This window comes from Mastigoproctus giganteus, chromosome 7 (genome assembly GCF_048544385.1).
Source record: "Mastigoproctus giganteus isolate SK-2022 chromosome 7, ASM4854438v1, whole genome shotgun sequence".
Taxonomy (NCBI): domain Eukaryota; kingdom Metazoa; phylum Arthropoda; class Arachnida; order Uropygi; family Thelyphonidae; genus Mastigoproctus; species Mastigoproctus giganteus.
Genome location: NC_143581.1, coordinates 51,824,226 through 51,841,011, shown reverse-complemented (window position 1 = coordinate 51,841,011; position 16,786 = coordinate 51,824,226). Strand labels below are relative to the sequence as shown.

At 33.7% G+C, this 16,786-nt stretch overlaps 1 protein-coding gene across 1 annotated transcript in view; it reads right to left on the bottom strand.

Annotated features, from left to right (window-relative positions):
* The window catches only part of eIF2beta (eukaryotic translation initiation factor 2 subunit beta), a 176,734-nt gene that overhangs the window by 136,102 nt on the left and 23,846 nt on the right, over positions 1–16,786 (bottom strand). The window contains exon 2 of the mRNA XM_090377660.1: positions 14,367–14,547. Coding sequence (XP_090233786.1) covers positions 14,367–14,547 — 181 coding nt within the window. The remainder of the gene's footprint in view (positions 1–14,366; positions 14,548–16,786) is intronic.

The window sequence follows — 16,786 nt, the reverse complement described above, 5'->3', positions numbered from 1 at the left end:
AAAATTTAGAAGCCAAACTTATGGTGAAAGAAAACTATAACATGCCCTGTTCAGAATTTAAAAACTTTTTTAAATCTTTGGAAGGAGAAGAAATTTTAAAACTAGCAAAACCTAAAGAAAAATATATAAAGTAAAAATAGTCTTCCTCGCTATTTTTTAAATAACTGTTATAAATAATATAATAACTTATATAGGACAAATTACATATTAACAACGATCATATGACAAATGAATACTATGATTGATTGACAAAAAAATGTATTTTAATTGTAATTTTAGATTTTTATTTTATTTTTTGAATGAAAAAAACGCTATACCATACATTTTGTTTCAAGTTGTCCCACTTACCAATTTTCAAAATATGGGCACCCTGATTACACAACTCTTTGTTAACTACACTACACAGAGAAACAAATAATGGCTGCTGCAAAACTAAAAGAGCTATATTCATGACTTGCTGAATATGTTTTCCTGTATGCCACAACTGGAATGCATCGCTGTTTAGAATATTACAGCTGGCAACTTTAAACATTAAGTTAAGAAAGAGAGCTAGAATTTTTAGAATCTAGATAATTGTTGAGAAGAGTAGCTACAAACATTGTTATGTCAGAATAATATTTAGTTGTTGTTATTTGTTTTTAGGAGCATTAGCAACTAAGGCCATATTGCTCCAGGGATATGCGATGGTCATTCCCTGACCTTTCCGCATCCTCCGTATTTGGTGGTCACAGGCTCGAACCCCGGTCTAATCAAGAAGCGTGTGCTATGCACTGCTGCTCCTGCCCACCTGGCTACGGAGGCGCCTAATATTTAGTAGAGGTAATAATAACTGGAAGTTAGGTTGACGAAACCGGTCCTCATAAGTTTTGTATAAAAGTTGATATTGGTTTCTGTTTGTGCTTTGAATATGCACAAGATCACTTTTATTTTGGTGTGATGATTTCTTTCCTTGGAAAAGGTCTCGGTCTCTTGTACAAAAAGTGTTTATTGTTACATAATGAAGATTTGAAAATATGATCTGATGAAAGCACAAATACACTGTTGTTGATTTTTCTAAAAAATGAAGAAAATGTAAGCCACTTTATTGTTTCTCTTGAGTGGAAGCAGGAAGAATTTTCTTTTGAAGGTAAACTCTATAAACTCTGTAAACTCTATAAACTCTAAACTCTATTTTGAAGGTAAACTGGAATACTTTCATTAAATGATATTTGGCTTATGTTTTTACTAAAAGCAAAGGATTTTTTGTTGTTTCTTGATGAAATGGCATGTTTTACTAATTAGTTGTTTTCTCCCAAAAAAAAGTATACATTCTGAAATTAATTTATGTTAAAATTTGAAGAAATTAAAAATTTTTGATTCTTAATTTTTTGTATTGTTTGTTTATGTTATTTAGTTGTGTTAAAATGATAATGACCACAGTGTGATTAACCACTTGAACCCTGGAAAAAAATTTAGGGAAATCTCAATGGAAAACTTTGTTTAAAGACCTTACCAAGCTGTTAACAGTTTAGAATGAAATAATTATATTTGTTTATTTTAGTTGCCAGTTAAAAGGAAAATGTGTGTACTATTAGGTGTTTTTTTTTTTTTTTGATAATTGTGTTCTTAAAGGACTGAGCATTGACAAGGATGATAAATTCAGAATACTGCTTGTTTATTCATGCATTATATTATGGATGCTGGTAATTTAGAAAGTTAAATAAATATTAAGTGTACATACACATTCCTTCATACATTTTCCCATATATTAAGCAGAAGCTATGTAAAATAACATAAACTTCTTTTTTTCATGTGTTTTTATCTTGCAATGTGATGGAGTTCTTCAGGGAACACTGTTAGTGAGAAGCTATTGTGAATCTTAACCATAAGGAACAATCCTGAGACTTGAAATTTGTTATTATATTAATTGTTTACCTAATGACATTATATGTCTCTATCTTAACAGACACATATGTATCTGAATTTTGATAAGATAAAAATATTTCTATATGGAACTTATAAATGTATGAAGTAAGAGTATGAATTTTAGTTTCTTAATTAGCAACCTGAATATTTATTATTTTGGCTTAGTTAAAATGCAGATTGGATATGAATTGTATATGTTTTTGAGCATTATTAACTTATTAAAAATTTGCATTATTAAAAGATTACTTTAATTTTGTAAAAAGGTGTAAACCAGTTATCTCTTTTAGACATGAACAAAAGAAAACTGAACCAAATTAGCAATAACAAAACTCTTAGTTAAAGGGAAACAAACTTTGATCAGACAATGAAGTTTATTAAGCTATAAGAAAAGGAATAAAATGTTAAGAATGGAAGACTAATTTTAACAATTATGCATTCACATTTGTTAGATGTCTGTCATAATGAGATTGTTCCTATTATTTGATAATCACTTGGCATACCTCTCAAAAATAAATAAATGAGATTTAAACTATATTTTATGGTTTCTTTATGGGTATAAAAGAAGACCTTGTAATAAAATCTGTAAAATCTGGAACCACGAGGATTGAGATATGCTGGATTTTAAAATTTTTCCAGATTTTAAAGAAGTATACTAGGTATAGCTAGTGGTTGAACAGTTCTAGATCACATTTAATAGAGATTAAGCACAAACAGCTGAACTTATTTACATCTGTAAACATTTACAAATCCTACAACTTTTGCATCGAGCAAGATTTAAACTGCATGGATAATGCAATGGACTTAATCCTGACAGAAGAACAAAGTTGCCTTTATAATAAATTTCTCTGGTAATTCATTCAACAGATAGCTTTAGCTATATTACAATTCTGAAAACTGATTTTGCATACTGCATCGCAGCTCACATCAAACAACTCTTGTAACTACTTTGTCTGCATGTTATCAGCAAAGACCACCCACTATCTAATGAGTGGTTTTTTGTGATAATGTTAATAATAATGCATTATCTGCATAGTTTAAATTCTGCTTGCTACAAAAACGGGCGCCTCCGTAGCCAGATGGGCAGGAGCAGCAGTGCGTAGCACGCTTCTTGATCAGGACGCGGAAAGGTCAGGGAATGACCACCGCATATCCCCAGAGCAATATGGCCTTAGTTGCTAATGCTCCTAAAAACCAAATAACAAACAAACAACAAGCTACAAAAACAGATTAAAGGACACGGTAACTCTGCAAGCATCTTATAAGGAAAGAAATATCATGTTGATTAGGCTATCATAGCAGTCTCATTTTTTAAACAAATAAAAGAGCCAACAGCCCTCTAAATCAAAACTTTCACACTAGTAAAGCAATACAACACCTGCAATTGTTCCCAGTTGCCACACACCCATCCTCTAAAAAGTGTAACTACTTTTGTTTGTGCTTAAGGGGAAAAAAGTGTACAGAATTCATAAACTTTTTTTTTTTTTTTTTTAAAGGAAAAAGGGGGGAAAAAGCTATTATACGTTCCTTCTTCAGTGTGCTTTACTCCTAAGTATAGTGTCCCACTCTTAACTGGAGAGTGAAGAGTTAAAACTCTTAACTGGAGTCATAAAACCAGGGTGCTAAGTAAATCTGCATTAATTGGAGATTTATCCATATGATATAATGTAAATAATTCTAATGGTTGACTAATGCCTTTTGGAGAGACCATATGTTTGATACTATAGCAATACCAAAACAACTTGTTGCAAAGCAAGTTTGTTCTGTGAGAATTAAGCCATTACATTATTTGTGCAGTTTAAATTATGCCTGCTACAAAAACAGATTAAAGGACAAGATAATTCTGCTAGCATCTTATAAAGAAAGAAATATTCTTTTCTGCAGATTCTTAAAGACAAATGCCAGCTTACTTTTTTAATATTTCTGGTTTGTAATTTATTTATTTTTTCTTTTTTTTGTAAAAATATGCCAGATTTTAAAGAATTCCAGATTGTATAGTACCATTTTTAGAAAGTTTACTGTATATTTCCATTAATATTTTAATCATGGTTTTAAAAGTAAATTCTAATTACTAATAAAACAGAGTAAAACTAAAATATAAGCCTTGGGATTCCACCAAGAATAAACAACTCCATATTTGTGGGCAACATTCAGGTCAGGCATTAAGATTATTTACATGAATAAATAATCTATTATTGTACAAACAATAACTGATTTTCACTGTTTCTTAACAAATGTTTATTCAGACTACTCTGTCCTGTCATTACTTCTTTCTCACGTGTGCATTTTTCCTCAATATCTCTTAGAGAGAGAGAGAGAAAATTAAATTTGAGATTGTCATGGATTACTCATAGAGCACATGGCACAATATTCTTTAATACATTCACCACTGCTAGTAAGGAATTTTTACAAACTTGTTTTTTCTAAAATAAAAATGTTTGATTTACCTCCACTGTTGTGTATCACTCAGCAAGGCAATAAAATGGCTTAACTGAGAAATGCTGTTTCCAGAATTTTATATATATATATATATATATATATAAAATACTGTAGCAAGTCTGTATACAGAATTCTGTTTGTGATATGTAAACAAGAAAAGAAAAGAAAAAAAAAAAAAAAAAGTGTGGAGAACAGTTAAGTTTAGTTAAGTTTATAATACATTACTATAATAGTTGCTATAATACATTTCTTTAAAAAAAAAAAAAAAAAAAGAAATTTACCAACCTGACTGCAGAGATAATTTTAACCAGTAACCTATGAGGATTTTCAACATCCCCAAATCTTCTTCACAAACCCAAAATTACTTGTGATACCTTTATATAAATCTGAAACCACTAAAGGATATCTTCCAGTTATTTACCAACCAAAAAAGTGAGTCTACAGTAAATGGCAACAATACTGTAATCACAGTGGAATTTACCAACCCCAAGAAAGTGCATCGCTACATTGGTTCCACAAGCTGCAGTCTGTCATTTCTGTTATGTGCAAATTTGGAACACTGTTTAAAAAGAAGCCACCAAGTAGGCCTAAAATTCTGTAATAGTACAAAAATTTCATAAAACAAAGCCTGTTTGTGCAATTATCCTGGGAAACAGTGGCCGAACAGAAGTCAGTGAGGGCATGAAATGCAACTGCATTTAACTGTTTCTTTGCAAGAATAGAAAAAAAGTAAAATATATACTGTACATACATACATTTCTTTTTTTAGTGTGTTTTGCATCCAATAACAAAATTTCAAGGAAATTCATTTACTGGAAGACTTATTATAAATTGCAAAAACACGTGTCCAACCCCACATTGCCCACAGGACAAAAAAAAAAAGTTGCATTACTCAAATGGAATTGTTTTGCGAAAATGATATACATGTATCACAAACTGCCAAAAATTATGTGAATCTTAAAACATTTGTAACTACTTTTGTTTGTGCTTAAGGGGAAAAAAGTGTACAGCATTCATAGCAAACAGTTATTATTATTATTTTTTTTTTAGGGAAAAAGGGGAAAAACAACCTATCATATGTTCCTTCTTCAGTGAGCTTTACTCCTAATAGTGTTCCACTACAGTGTTAACACTCTTAACTGGAGTCATAAAACCAGGGTGCTAAGTAAATCTGCATTAATTGGAGATTTATCCATATGATATAATGTAAATAATTCTAACGGTTGGCTAATGGTCGGAAGTGACTAATTTCTGTCTGATTTCAAAGTACTATTTCTCTACGTAACAGAAACACATATGCCAAAATGACAGAAATATTACCCTCAAATTACAGACCTTTGTATGTATACTTTATTTACATTATTTACAATAACAGCTTGTGATACCATTAATTTTCAGATTGTTCAAAACCACTAAAATAGCATAAATCTAGAGCTCTCCCAAACCTAGTCTTTTTAGAATGTCCAATTTAGTTTCCAATGACAAGTACTTTTGATAGCTTCTCACTCTTTTTGTGTGTGTTATTAGCACTAGCTGACTCACTTTATCTCTTTGAGGCCGTTAAAAAAAAAAAAAAAAAAAAAAAATTGAAACTACCCAGTAAACTAAAATAAATCAATTGGGCACAAACTGCACAACAAACCATATATAAACCAGAAATGACTGGAAACAAAAAAAGTAAACTCAAAACAGCACTGCTGAGAGATGCTACTGTGCAGCAACTTCCCATCATGAAACAACAGTTCCTAAAGAGAATTTTTATGAGAACACTTCAATAAATTTCATTTAATTAGAACCCTTGAATGGGTACTCTCTTTTCCATAATACCATCAGGTGGGAGGATGTATAAAGTGCATATTTTTGTAATATGCAAGAAAAAGGTGCAGTGACCACTTAGATGTATTTTCAGCCTATAGCACTGATCATAGCATTTTAATTAATATGCCATGAACATAGGAAACTTCTGCCAGTACAAATGGCTACAGAAAATTAACATAGAAATGTAAATTACCTTATGGACGTGAGAAAGAACTTTTGAGGCAAAAAAACAGACACTTTCAAAATTTCAAAGTTTACAGCATTTCCTGTTTATCTGGCAATTTGGCTGTTTTCTCATTAATTACAATAACAGTTAAAAGCCAATTTAAATCAAACAGCACACCTTTGAAGACAAGCATTGTGAATTGCAATTGACTGTAAAATAGAATTGAGGAGCATTAAATTTTTTTCCCCACAACAGGGAACCCCAGGCACCAAAACATCTACTAATAGGCAACTCCCCCAGAAGTGCACGTAGTGAATAGAAGGGGAAAAGAGCACAATCCTAGGGGAGGGTAGGATATCAAGAAATGCAAAGTGCTATAGCAAGTTCTGAATGAACTGCATATAGTAGTGAGTAATTGTAACAGAATTTCAAGGAAATTGATATAGTATGTGGTATCTACCAATATAAGCCTTTTAAAGTTAATCTATGGGTATAAACTTCTTAAAGTTGCCATCAATGCAAATGATACAGAATATAAGATGGTTTTTTCTGTATATAATTAATGCTGCAATGACTATGATATTTTAATATTGCACATTAGGTAATCTAATTGACAGGCAGGGGGGAAGAGTAACCATTACTGATTCTGCCAGCGATAGTCACATGATTGTTGACAAGATAAATACATACATATATCCCAGATACATATATACACTGAATTATGACCACCTACCCAATATCGTGTTGGACCACTCCCATAGGTAACAGCCACTATTCACTTAACCACTGACTCTACTAGATGTAAGAAGACATCCAAAGGGATCTGCAGCCATGCTGCCTGCAAGGCTTACCACAGTGTTGGAATAGATGACAATTTGCCACTGACAATGATCAGCAATGACAAGAGGAGATCTCTTTGATAGTCTGCTGTAGAACACCATATATATGAGTGTGCAGTACATAATCATTTGGGATATTGGTCTTGCATTCCACATATTGTATTACAATGTCAACTGTGACACAGTGACCTGTCACTGAGCTCTGCTGCTGTACCCTTCGCTTACCACGAACATCCTGTGCAACCTTGCGTAATCTTTTATAGTTCTGTCAGCAGGAGGTGGTCTGACCTTCAACACCATTCTTTGTGCACTTTAACAATATTGGGCTCTGAGCAACCAACAAGACATGCCACTTCCAACATGGTAGTGTGCGACACACGAGCTCCCATAATCATGCCCTTTTGAAACTCCATACTACATCCCATAACTGTTTTTTTATAACTTTGCCTGACAGCCAGACACAAAATAACCTTTGTTCTAGCATATGATGCCTGTTTGATTTTTATATTGCAAGCTATGCAACATAGTCCAGTAAGGATGGTGGTGGTCATAATTCAGTGATCGCTGACTGTATATTAGTTATAATACTCTGAACAAAGGGATCAACTGATCAACTCAACATTTGGCCTTAGGAAAAATACTAATTACACCTTATTGCATTTTTTAAATAACGTAGACACGCAATTTTTATAACCATTATACTGTATAACACCAATCTGTTTGTTGTTTATTTGACAGTGGAATTCACAATCATTTGGATAGATGGGCTGAGAAGTGGCAACTGAAGTTTAACATTGATAAATGCAAAGTACTGCATATGGGTAGAAGTAACCCCAAAGGAATGTACCAACTGTGTGGCACGTTCCTTTGGTACTACACTCAGAGTGGTAGAAAATGAAAAAGGCCTGGAAGTGCAGTCAGATATGAAGTACAGTCTGTCCTCGTATAGCACAATAGTTGCGTTCCTAGAAACCCTCGTGCAATGCAAAATCGTGCAATATAAACAACAGGCCCTATGGGAAAAGTGGGGTTAGGTGCCGACAACCCAAGACTGAACACACATTTGGAACCAAAACATTACCAAACACAATAAATAATCGGGTAATTTTAATCGTTATAAAATACTTACGTATTTTATAACGATTAAAATACGTAATAAAAAATATATATTTTTTTATTATAATATAATAAATAATAAGTATTTTTTATTATACAGTATTATAATAAAGTATTTTTAATACAAAAAAATTATATTAAATAAAATAGTCATAATAAAATACTTACGTATTTTATTACGACTATTACATAATAAAATATTGCTAATGCTTTCGCTTCTATCGTAAGCAAACTTGTTTTTTGTTTGATTTTCTATCCAAATAGATGACAGCCGTTCCATCTCTTCCAATTCTTGTCTTAATGTAATGGATTTTATTACACTTTGAGTTGTTCCTGCTATGAAAGTTGTTTTTATTTTCTCCGCATTCTTTGTAATTCTCGGCGTTGCCTCATTTAGGTCTGTAGCACGTGCAATATCACACGGTCTTTCATTTCGCTCAAAGCGTTTCACAATTTCATATTTTTTTCTCTATCGACAGAGGCGGACTGGCCATAAGCCTTACCCGGGAAATCCTGGTGGGCCAGAGGCCGATGTGATTTTGGCCATAAACCGCAGTATGAGACCACTATAAATTTTCCCGGGTAAGAATTTTTGACCCATTTTTTTCTCTGTTTATCGATATTGGTTTTTTTTTCTCTCTCTGAATCTGCAGTGTCTTCGCCAGGACGCTTCCTTTTCACACCTTTTAAGTATTTTACTAATTTTTAGGGAATAAATGCAATTACAAAACGAGGAGGCACGCTTGATACACATAAACAAAGCTGCGTGCGTATAGCAACTGAATAAACAACACTGTAAAGGCCGAGATACACTATTAACACCCCACATTTTCGTTTCTGCTAGTGGAATCTGTTATAAACTGGTAGTAAACTCAATCTAATTGCATTTGCGATTATATCGATAGCTGGAATTGTGTTGGTTTTTACGTTATTATGGTGAAATGTGTTTCCCCTTCACTGATATAAGAAACATAAATACATTTTCAGAATCTTCTTCATTCCTATCGTGTTGCGTTCGGTTGGGGTGATTCCGCGTTCGACTGCCATTTCTTGTAAACACAAAGGCGAATCGTGCATAAGCGAATTCGGTTCATGTTATATAAGATATCGTTCCCCTATTTATAAATCGTGTATGATCAAATTTGTGTAATGTAAACACGTGTTATACGAGGACCAACTGTATTCTGAAAAATGTAGACAGGCTGCCAGAGCAGGTCATGGGGTTTTGTCTATGATATACAGGAATTTTGCTAGCAGGGAAAAGGAGGTAATTATCCCTTTGTATAAGGCAATGGTCAGGCCATGCCTTGAATACTGCGTACAGGTCTGGAGGTCTCATTTTAGGAAGAATGTAGAGTTGCTTGAGCATGTATAGAAAAGGACAAGATTGGTGATGGGAACGAAGGGAGTCCTCTTACCAAGAAAGGCTTAAGTTCTGCAAACTACAGTGGCTGGAGACTAGGCACCTGCAAGGTGATCTGATTGAGGAGTATAAGGCCTTGAATGGGTTGAGCACGCTGAATTCTGATGGGATTCTTCCACTTGCTCAGATTAAAAACCTGAGGGGGCATAAATTCAAATTGAGGAAAGACAGTGGTACAATCGACGTGAAGACTTCCATCTCTGGTTGTGGAAGTTGACAGCTTAAATAAATTTAAGGCTGAGCTAGACAGGCATTTGGAGTGAATGGATGGGTGAAATGAGAGGTTTTTTTTTTGGCTGATGCTACATAAGCTCATACACTTTGCTTTCTTGCATCACATGCCTCCATTACTAAAAAAAAAAAAAAAAAAAAAAAAAGTAAAGTGCAGCCATTATCAACCCACCGCAGGATGGAAGCCTCCTCAACAATTCATGCTGAGGGAAACGGACCATAATCTGCCACGCTGGTCCAGTGCGGGTTGGCAGATCGACCGTATTCAGCAGTCAGGGGCTTGAACCCCGGTCTACTCAAAGAGCATGTGCTACTGCACTCCCGCTCCTGACCTCTCGGCTATGGAGAGCTTCTCCATTACTACTACTATTTCATCTCCCATTTATTTCAAACTTGGTCATATGTCTGCTGATGGACTAAGTACTCCTTAAATAAAGCACAATGACCAAGCAATATAACTTCATATTCAGAAACTGCCAAGAAGAAAGAGTAAGATCTGCCTTGCTTCTTCTCACTACTTGTACAGGGTGATTAAATAAATAAGCAACTCATATTATACTTACAGTTTTATTTCAATTATTATTATAAACAGTTATAACAGAGGCTGTAATAAATGTTGAAAGTGTCCTTCCCCAAATATAAGTACAAACTCTATTCATCATCATGTTGGACGAGACCTGACCTAGAATTTGATTTAATTGTTGAAATTCTGTTGATATTGAGTTTTAATTCTTGTGAAGATGGTAATGTATGGTACTCCTTTTAAGTAATCTGAAAAAAAAAATAATCCAGAAATCATGAATGTCCAATTATAAACATGTTCTGTACCTGGGAAAACAATGTGCTGCCTTCACTAATGGTTAGTAACTGAAAGCTAACATATAATAAAAACTGTTGAAAACCTAGGGATGACAAATATTGCTAATGTAGCTGTAAGATTCAAATTCCATGAAGCTATCAATGATAAATTAACACTTATAATTTCTGTTGTGATTTTAAATCACCTTGTAGTTCACTTACTGGTATTGGTCTCTTGGGCTAGGTGTTAAGGTGAAAAAGTCTATTACTACAAGGGTTGTAGATAACTCATCTATCCAAATATATTTCTTGCTTATAATTTTCTATACAGTAAACCCTCGATCTTATAGACTAATAAGGGGAAGGGATGCTAGTTAGAGACAAATGTCTGTTAAATCAAAAATTCTTTGAGATTATTCGTACCACCACATAATTGAAAATTAAAAGATTTACTTTGTATATGTATTAGAAACACTGAAATAAAGTTAAACAATAAAAAACAAGATTTTATTTACCTTTACTTTATTGGTTAATACGGAATGCATAATTAGTTCTAAATAATTTGCCATAGCTGTAGTGGTGCCTGGAAGAACTTTGTTCAAAACTGGAGCTAAGAAGCCTAAGTTGAGATACTGTTGATGCTTCACAGTCAGACTCTTTAAGCTTCGCCTTCCTTTTACAATATCTGAAACTTTCTTCTTTTTATATTGTATTCCTCACAGATGCAAAAAACACACAAACCAGAGTCAAACTTCTAGAGCAGTTTAAATTTCGGCACAACACTTAGATGCACGTGCTTTCTTATGGGCTATGATGATACACTGTAAATGAGGCTGTAATAAAGAAACATGCATTATATGAGCAAGTTTATCCATAAACAGACTGGGACACTTGCTGTTGGGTACCATGACTTCTGAGCTCCCAGTTTCCCATCTCATAAATACACTCTGGTGCCAGTATTTTTTTTTTTTTTTTTTGTCTTTAAATCCAAAGCCCATTGAATTGAGGTCTGAAAGTGAGGGTTTACTCTATATTTATTTTACCATTATTTATTTATCATTATTTTTTTTTTGATTCATATTCAGTTCAACACTAATTCACCATAAAAACAAATAAGTTAATGTACATAATGCTTATATTTCAAACGTGTAACTAAATAGTAATAATTCATGATTTATAACAGAAAAAACAAGCAAAAAAGCAATTACTTTTATGCACAAGCTAAGAAAATCTTGTTTATATGCATTCAACACATTGCCCATTCATTCCTCCAACCAGTGCAGGCAACAAACATAATATCTAGTGTTTCAGCTACAGTATACAGATTAGCTTACGTGACACATATGAAAAAAGTAATAAATAACACTTGCTGGATTTCTTCTGCTCTGATTTTAAATGAAATTTGTGGTGGCTATGTGATTTTAATAAAATCTGGAATGGCTCTACATATCTTTCTAAAAGAACCAAATATAAAATTTGATGACAATTCATCCACTGCGATTAAAATTATTGAATGATGGGGAAGGGAAAAAAAACAGAAAATAAAAAAATATATAATAATAGCTGTATTTCTATTGGTCCAATTTTAAGGAAAATTTGGAATGGCTTTAAAAACCTTTTTAAAAGCCCCAAATATAAATTCATGAAAATCTGTCCATTGGGAGCCAAGCTGCTACATACATGCAGACATACAGGTGAAAACAGGCACATTATGCATATATGCTAACATGCCTAAAAAAGTGAAATACTGTATTTTAATTACTTTTACATTTAAAAAGGCCATGCAAAAAATAAAGTACACAGGCAACTCTCGGTTTATGAACGTTCGATTTACGAACATGCGCTATAACAAACGTCACAATCTTTCAAATTTTTTTAAAGTCGCCAATAGATAGAGTTCCTTATAAAATGAAATGCCAAACGTAGAGTGAACATAATTGTAAGATTTAAACAAATATACTTTTAAAAAATGTATTTATTATAATAATTATCAGGAAATTGTTGAACTCGGCAATAAAATGAACCCTCGTCCTTGATGTGACTAACCTGAGGGAGCTTTTGGACTCGCATTTTGAGGAATTAACAACCGATGAAATAACTGAAATAGAGACACATCTAAATTCTGAAGAAGCGGAAGAACCTGATATTCCACAGCTTCCCAGAACATTTACAAGGCAGAAAATGGCTGCAGCTTTTAAATCAATTTCTGAGGGGTTGGCAATCATTAAAGAAGAAGACACAAATATAGAAAGAATTACAAAAGTGAAAAGAGGCATTTATGACTGTCTAGCATGCTACAGTAAAATTTTTTTTTGGGGGGGGGAAGACTAACTGTGCAATCTTCTATAAAAACTTATTTTAAAAAAGTGGAAAACCCAGCTGTTTCTTCATTATCAGATGCCCTTCCATCTACCTCATCTGCACCTAGTGTCACTTATGTGGAAAATATTGAACTCTGATGAAGATACTGACAAATAAAAGTTGAATACATATGTATGTACTGTACAGTACAGTACATATATCATGTTATGTACTCATTTTCTTTATTTCTATTTTGTAACTCTATGTTTTTAATTAAAATTAAAGTAAGATATCTTGTTTTTTTTATTCCTTTTTATTTTATGTTACTTATCGTATACAATAACGCATACATTATAATAAAACGTATTGTATAGACCATTCAATGATTAGTACACGGTTTTAATCCTTTAAAATGGCTGCTAATTGCTAATTTATACGATACGTATTGTAAAAGCTCAGGAATGAAAGATACACATACCAAACAAAACATATAATGAACGTCTGGGAACGGAACTCGTTCGTAAACTGAGAGTTGCCTGTATTTGCAAAACTGGAAAGAATCTAATAACAAAAATAGTCACTACAAAACAATGTTGCAACATTTTTACAATGAAAAATTGGTTTAAAAATTTTATGAACAAAGAAAACAAATAACAGAAAACACAAAATTAAATAAAAATTAAAACAATAAAAAATTTAAAAATACCAGAGTCCACAAGTAAGCTCAAACCTTTGAATTAGGAGGCTCTTGCCTTAACCTCCCAGACTCCATTACAGTAGGTCAGCTGTTCCCAATCTTCCCAAGAATGCAACCAATTTTAATTTGGTAAAGCTTCATGCCCAAGTTAAGTCAAAATTTGACAGGGGGGAAGACATCCTCCACTGGGAAAAACTTGAAAATTATGGCAAAATATGCCAAATGAAGGCTATTTTCATATTACACAGAAAAAAAAAAAAAAAAAAAAATGCATCACTCTTATTAAATTGGCAGTGTTTATTTTAATTACTGCAATTTAAATGATGCAGGGTGGTCTTTCCACTGGATGTAATTATCAAATTAAATCCATATTTGATGTATTTGCAAGAGAATGGAGGGGAGGGGTGATGAAACTCTCATCTGAGACCAACTGACTTGTAGTCAGTGTAACAAAATCCCATAAAATTTTCACACAGGATTTGAACTCTAGCACTTTTTCTAGATAGTGTGGAAAAACATCAACTGCAGTCACACTACCTATAAGGATATATATAAAATGTTTTCTTATTACTGGTAGAAGCACAGCAATATTCTACTCAAGTTATTAAAAAAAAATTTAAGGCTTATCAATTATACCTTCATCTCTTTCTTTGCCCTCTTTCTCTTCACTAATTTCATTTTCTTCCCTTATATGATCAGCTTCATTATCAACCTGAGACTCAGAAATATCAACATGAGTACTGCCATCTTCCAGGGCACTTATATCAAAAGGAGTCTTCTTTTTCTTTTTCTTCTTTTTCAAAGATGGATCAAAAATCTAAAAGTAAATAAATAAATAATAATAATACTGCAGACTATCAATTTATACACAAAACACAACCAAAATTATATCATCAGTATGAGAAAAAAAATTTACATAAAAAAAATTCTTTTTGTACTCATCGATATCCTACAAGAATTTTTTAAAGATAAGTCATTTACTGTTTGTTTCTCATGTCTTTGCAGTACCCTTTCCTTGTGTGCACCATGAATCTATTGGGGGGGAGGGGGGGAGACAGTCACTCATGGTAAATTACACCATAAAAAAACCAGGGAATCTATAGAGTATTAAAAACAGAGGATGGGGTTCAACAAATTCTGTCCCAGAGAGATATATTTGAGATTCATAAGATATCCCCTCCCTGATAATATGCCTCTCCATTTGAACATTACCCAAAATGTAATCTCATCCACTTAAAAAAATAGTAATAATGAATAAATAAATAAAAAGATTGGGAAGGGGGATTCGATTCAGTAGAGAGAGTGAGCTGCTCTATTCTTCTGTTACCTTTGGTGATTTGTTGATACTTTCCATGTCTGCTCTGGTTCTGATACTGGATGTAGCTGGTGAAGACCGACTCAGTTCAAAGGAACATGTATTCTTCATCTCTGGGAAGTACACTGTGGACATCATGGCAGTTGGAGCACTCAGCACACAAATTGCGAGTCCAGTCTTTTGCTCAATAGGTTCAGGTAAAGAGGGTAGCAATCCGAACTGCAAGTAATTTATGGTTAAATGAGCTGAGCCCATGAACATGAAATTAGGCTCAGGCAGATCCATGTCTTTGCAGATGTCCAAACAAATCATATGTCAGGAATGTAACATTTGATGGCCTTGCCATTCAGAGTAGTGTCCCATTTAGATTTCTAGATCTTGGTTTAATTCATGGCAACTATTTGTTTGAATACTCAAAGTTTATGCTACTCAATTTTCTTTCTTTGGTATGACAAATCACAGTATATGATTTCCAGTCAGTAGCAACAGGGCTGCCACTGAGACAGTGCTATATATGCCCTTGAGATTGCAGAAGCACAAGTCACTGAGACTGTTCAAGAAGCCTTTCTACTGCAACTCTATGGACCAGATGCTAGCACTGTACATGACAATGGAATAAATACTCTTGTAAAGCAGATCCAGTTTCTTGTTCCCCTTAAGGCACTAGTCTCTTTTGGTAACACATACAATCAGTGTAATGCAGTGAATCACTTCACTATTCAGCTTCTTTGGTGTGCTTAATGCTTAGCTTTAAGAGAAGCTTATTAAGGATGATGCGAAGATGTTTCAGCGGAGAGGTTACTGGCAGTATTTGACTATAGGCAACCAATTTCGTTGGGTACAAGGGTATTCTCGTGTTAGCCAAGATTTTTGTAGCTCCGGCGAACAGAGAATTTTTATTTATATTTAGTCGTTTTATTGACTTATTGTTATACTAAATTATTTTCTATAAGTAGCTTTATAGCTCTAGTCAAGCTCCATGTTCATTTTGAATTTAGATAGGGATTTTGAAAGTTAATCCTTAGTGTCCATAGATTTTACCGTTCGTAACTTGCCACCAATATTATACGATACAGAATAGCATAACGTAAATCCCAAACTTCGTAGCATAAGGTTTAACATAATTAGACAGCAAAATAAGTAGCATTGTATTAGAAATCTGTTAGATTAGTATAGTTCATCAATTAATCAACAAAATTTATCAATCTTATTAAACTATACTTAAACGGAATCATGACCCAGATTAGAGCAGCAAAGCAACAGGCACAAAGTAACAGAAGTGCTGTGGCTCAGGGGAGAACCAAAGGGTGCGATCAATTTCCAATGCATCACAGTCTAAAAAAGTGTGTGAAATGATTGCAGAAATTTCTAGAACAGGACATGATCTGGCAAAGGAGGGTCTTTGTGTGTGTGTGTGTGTGTGTGCTAGGTGCAGAGGCTGCGCATAAATTAGGCGCCAACTCAGTGTTCTGATGGGCATCTGAGAGCTTGAGGTGCAGAGTAGATGCACATGAAGAAATTAATATGAGGGGCCCATCAATCTCTCAGCTGCCCAACTCAACGCCAAAGCTCACTGCTGTGCATCAGGGAACAGCAGGAATATCCAAGGCAGAATGCGCTGGTCCCACAGGAACTAGTTATTGTCGTTTGTTTGTTGTCAGAGAGATGGGGAATATATTATGCAAAAAGGATAGGTGGAACAGATCCAGGGTATGTCTGCCAAGGGCAAAGGTTGATGAAG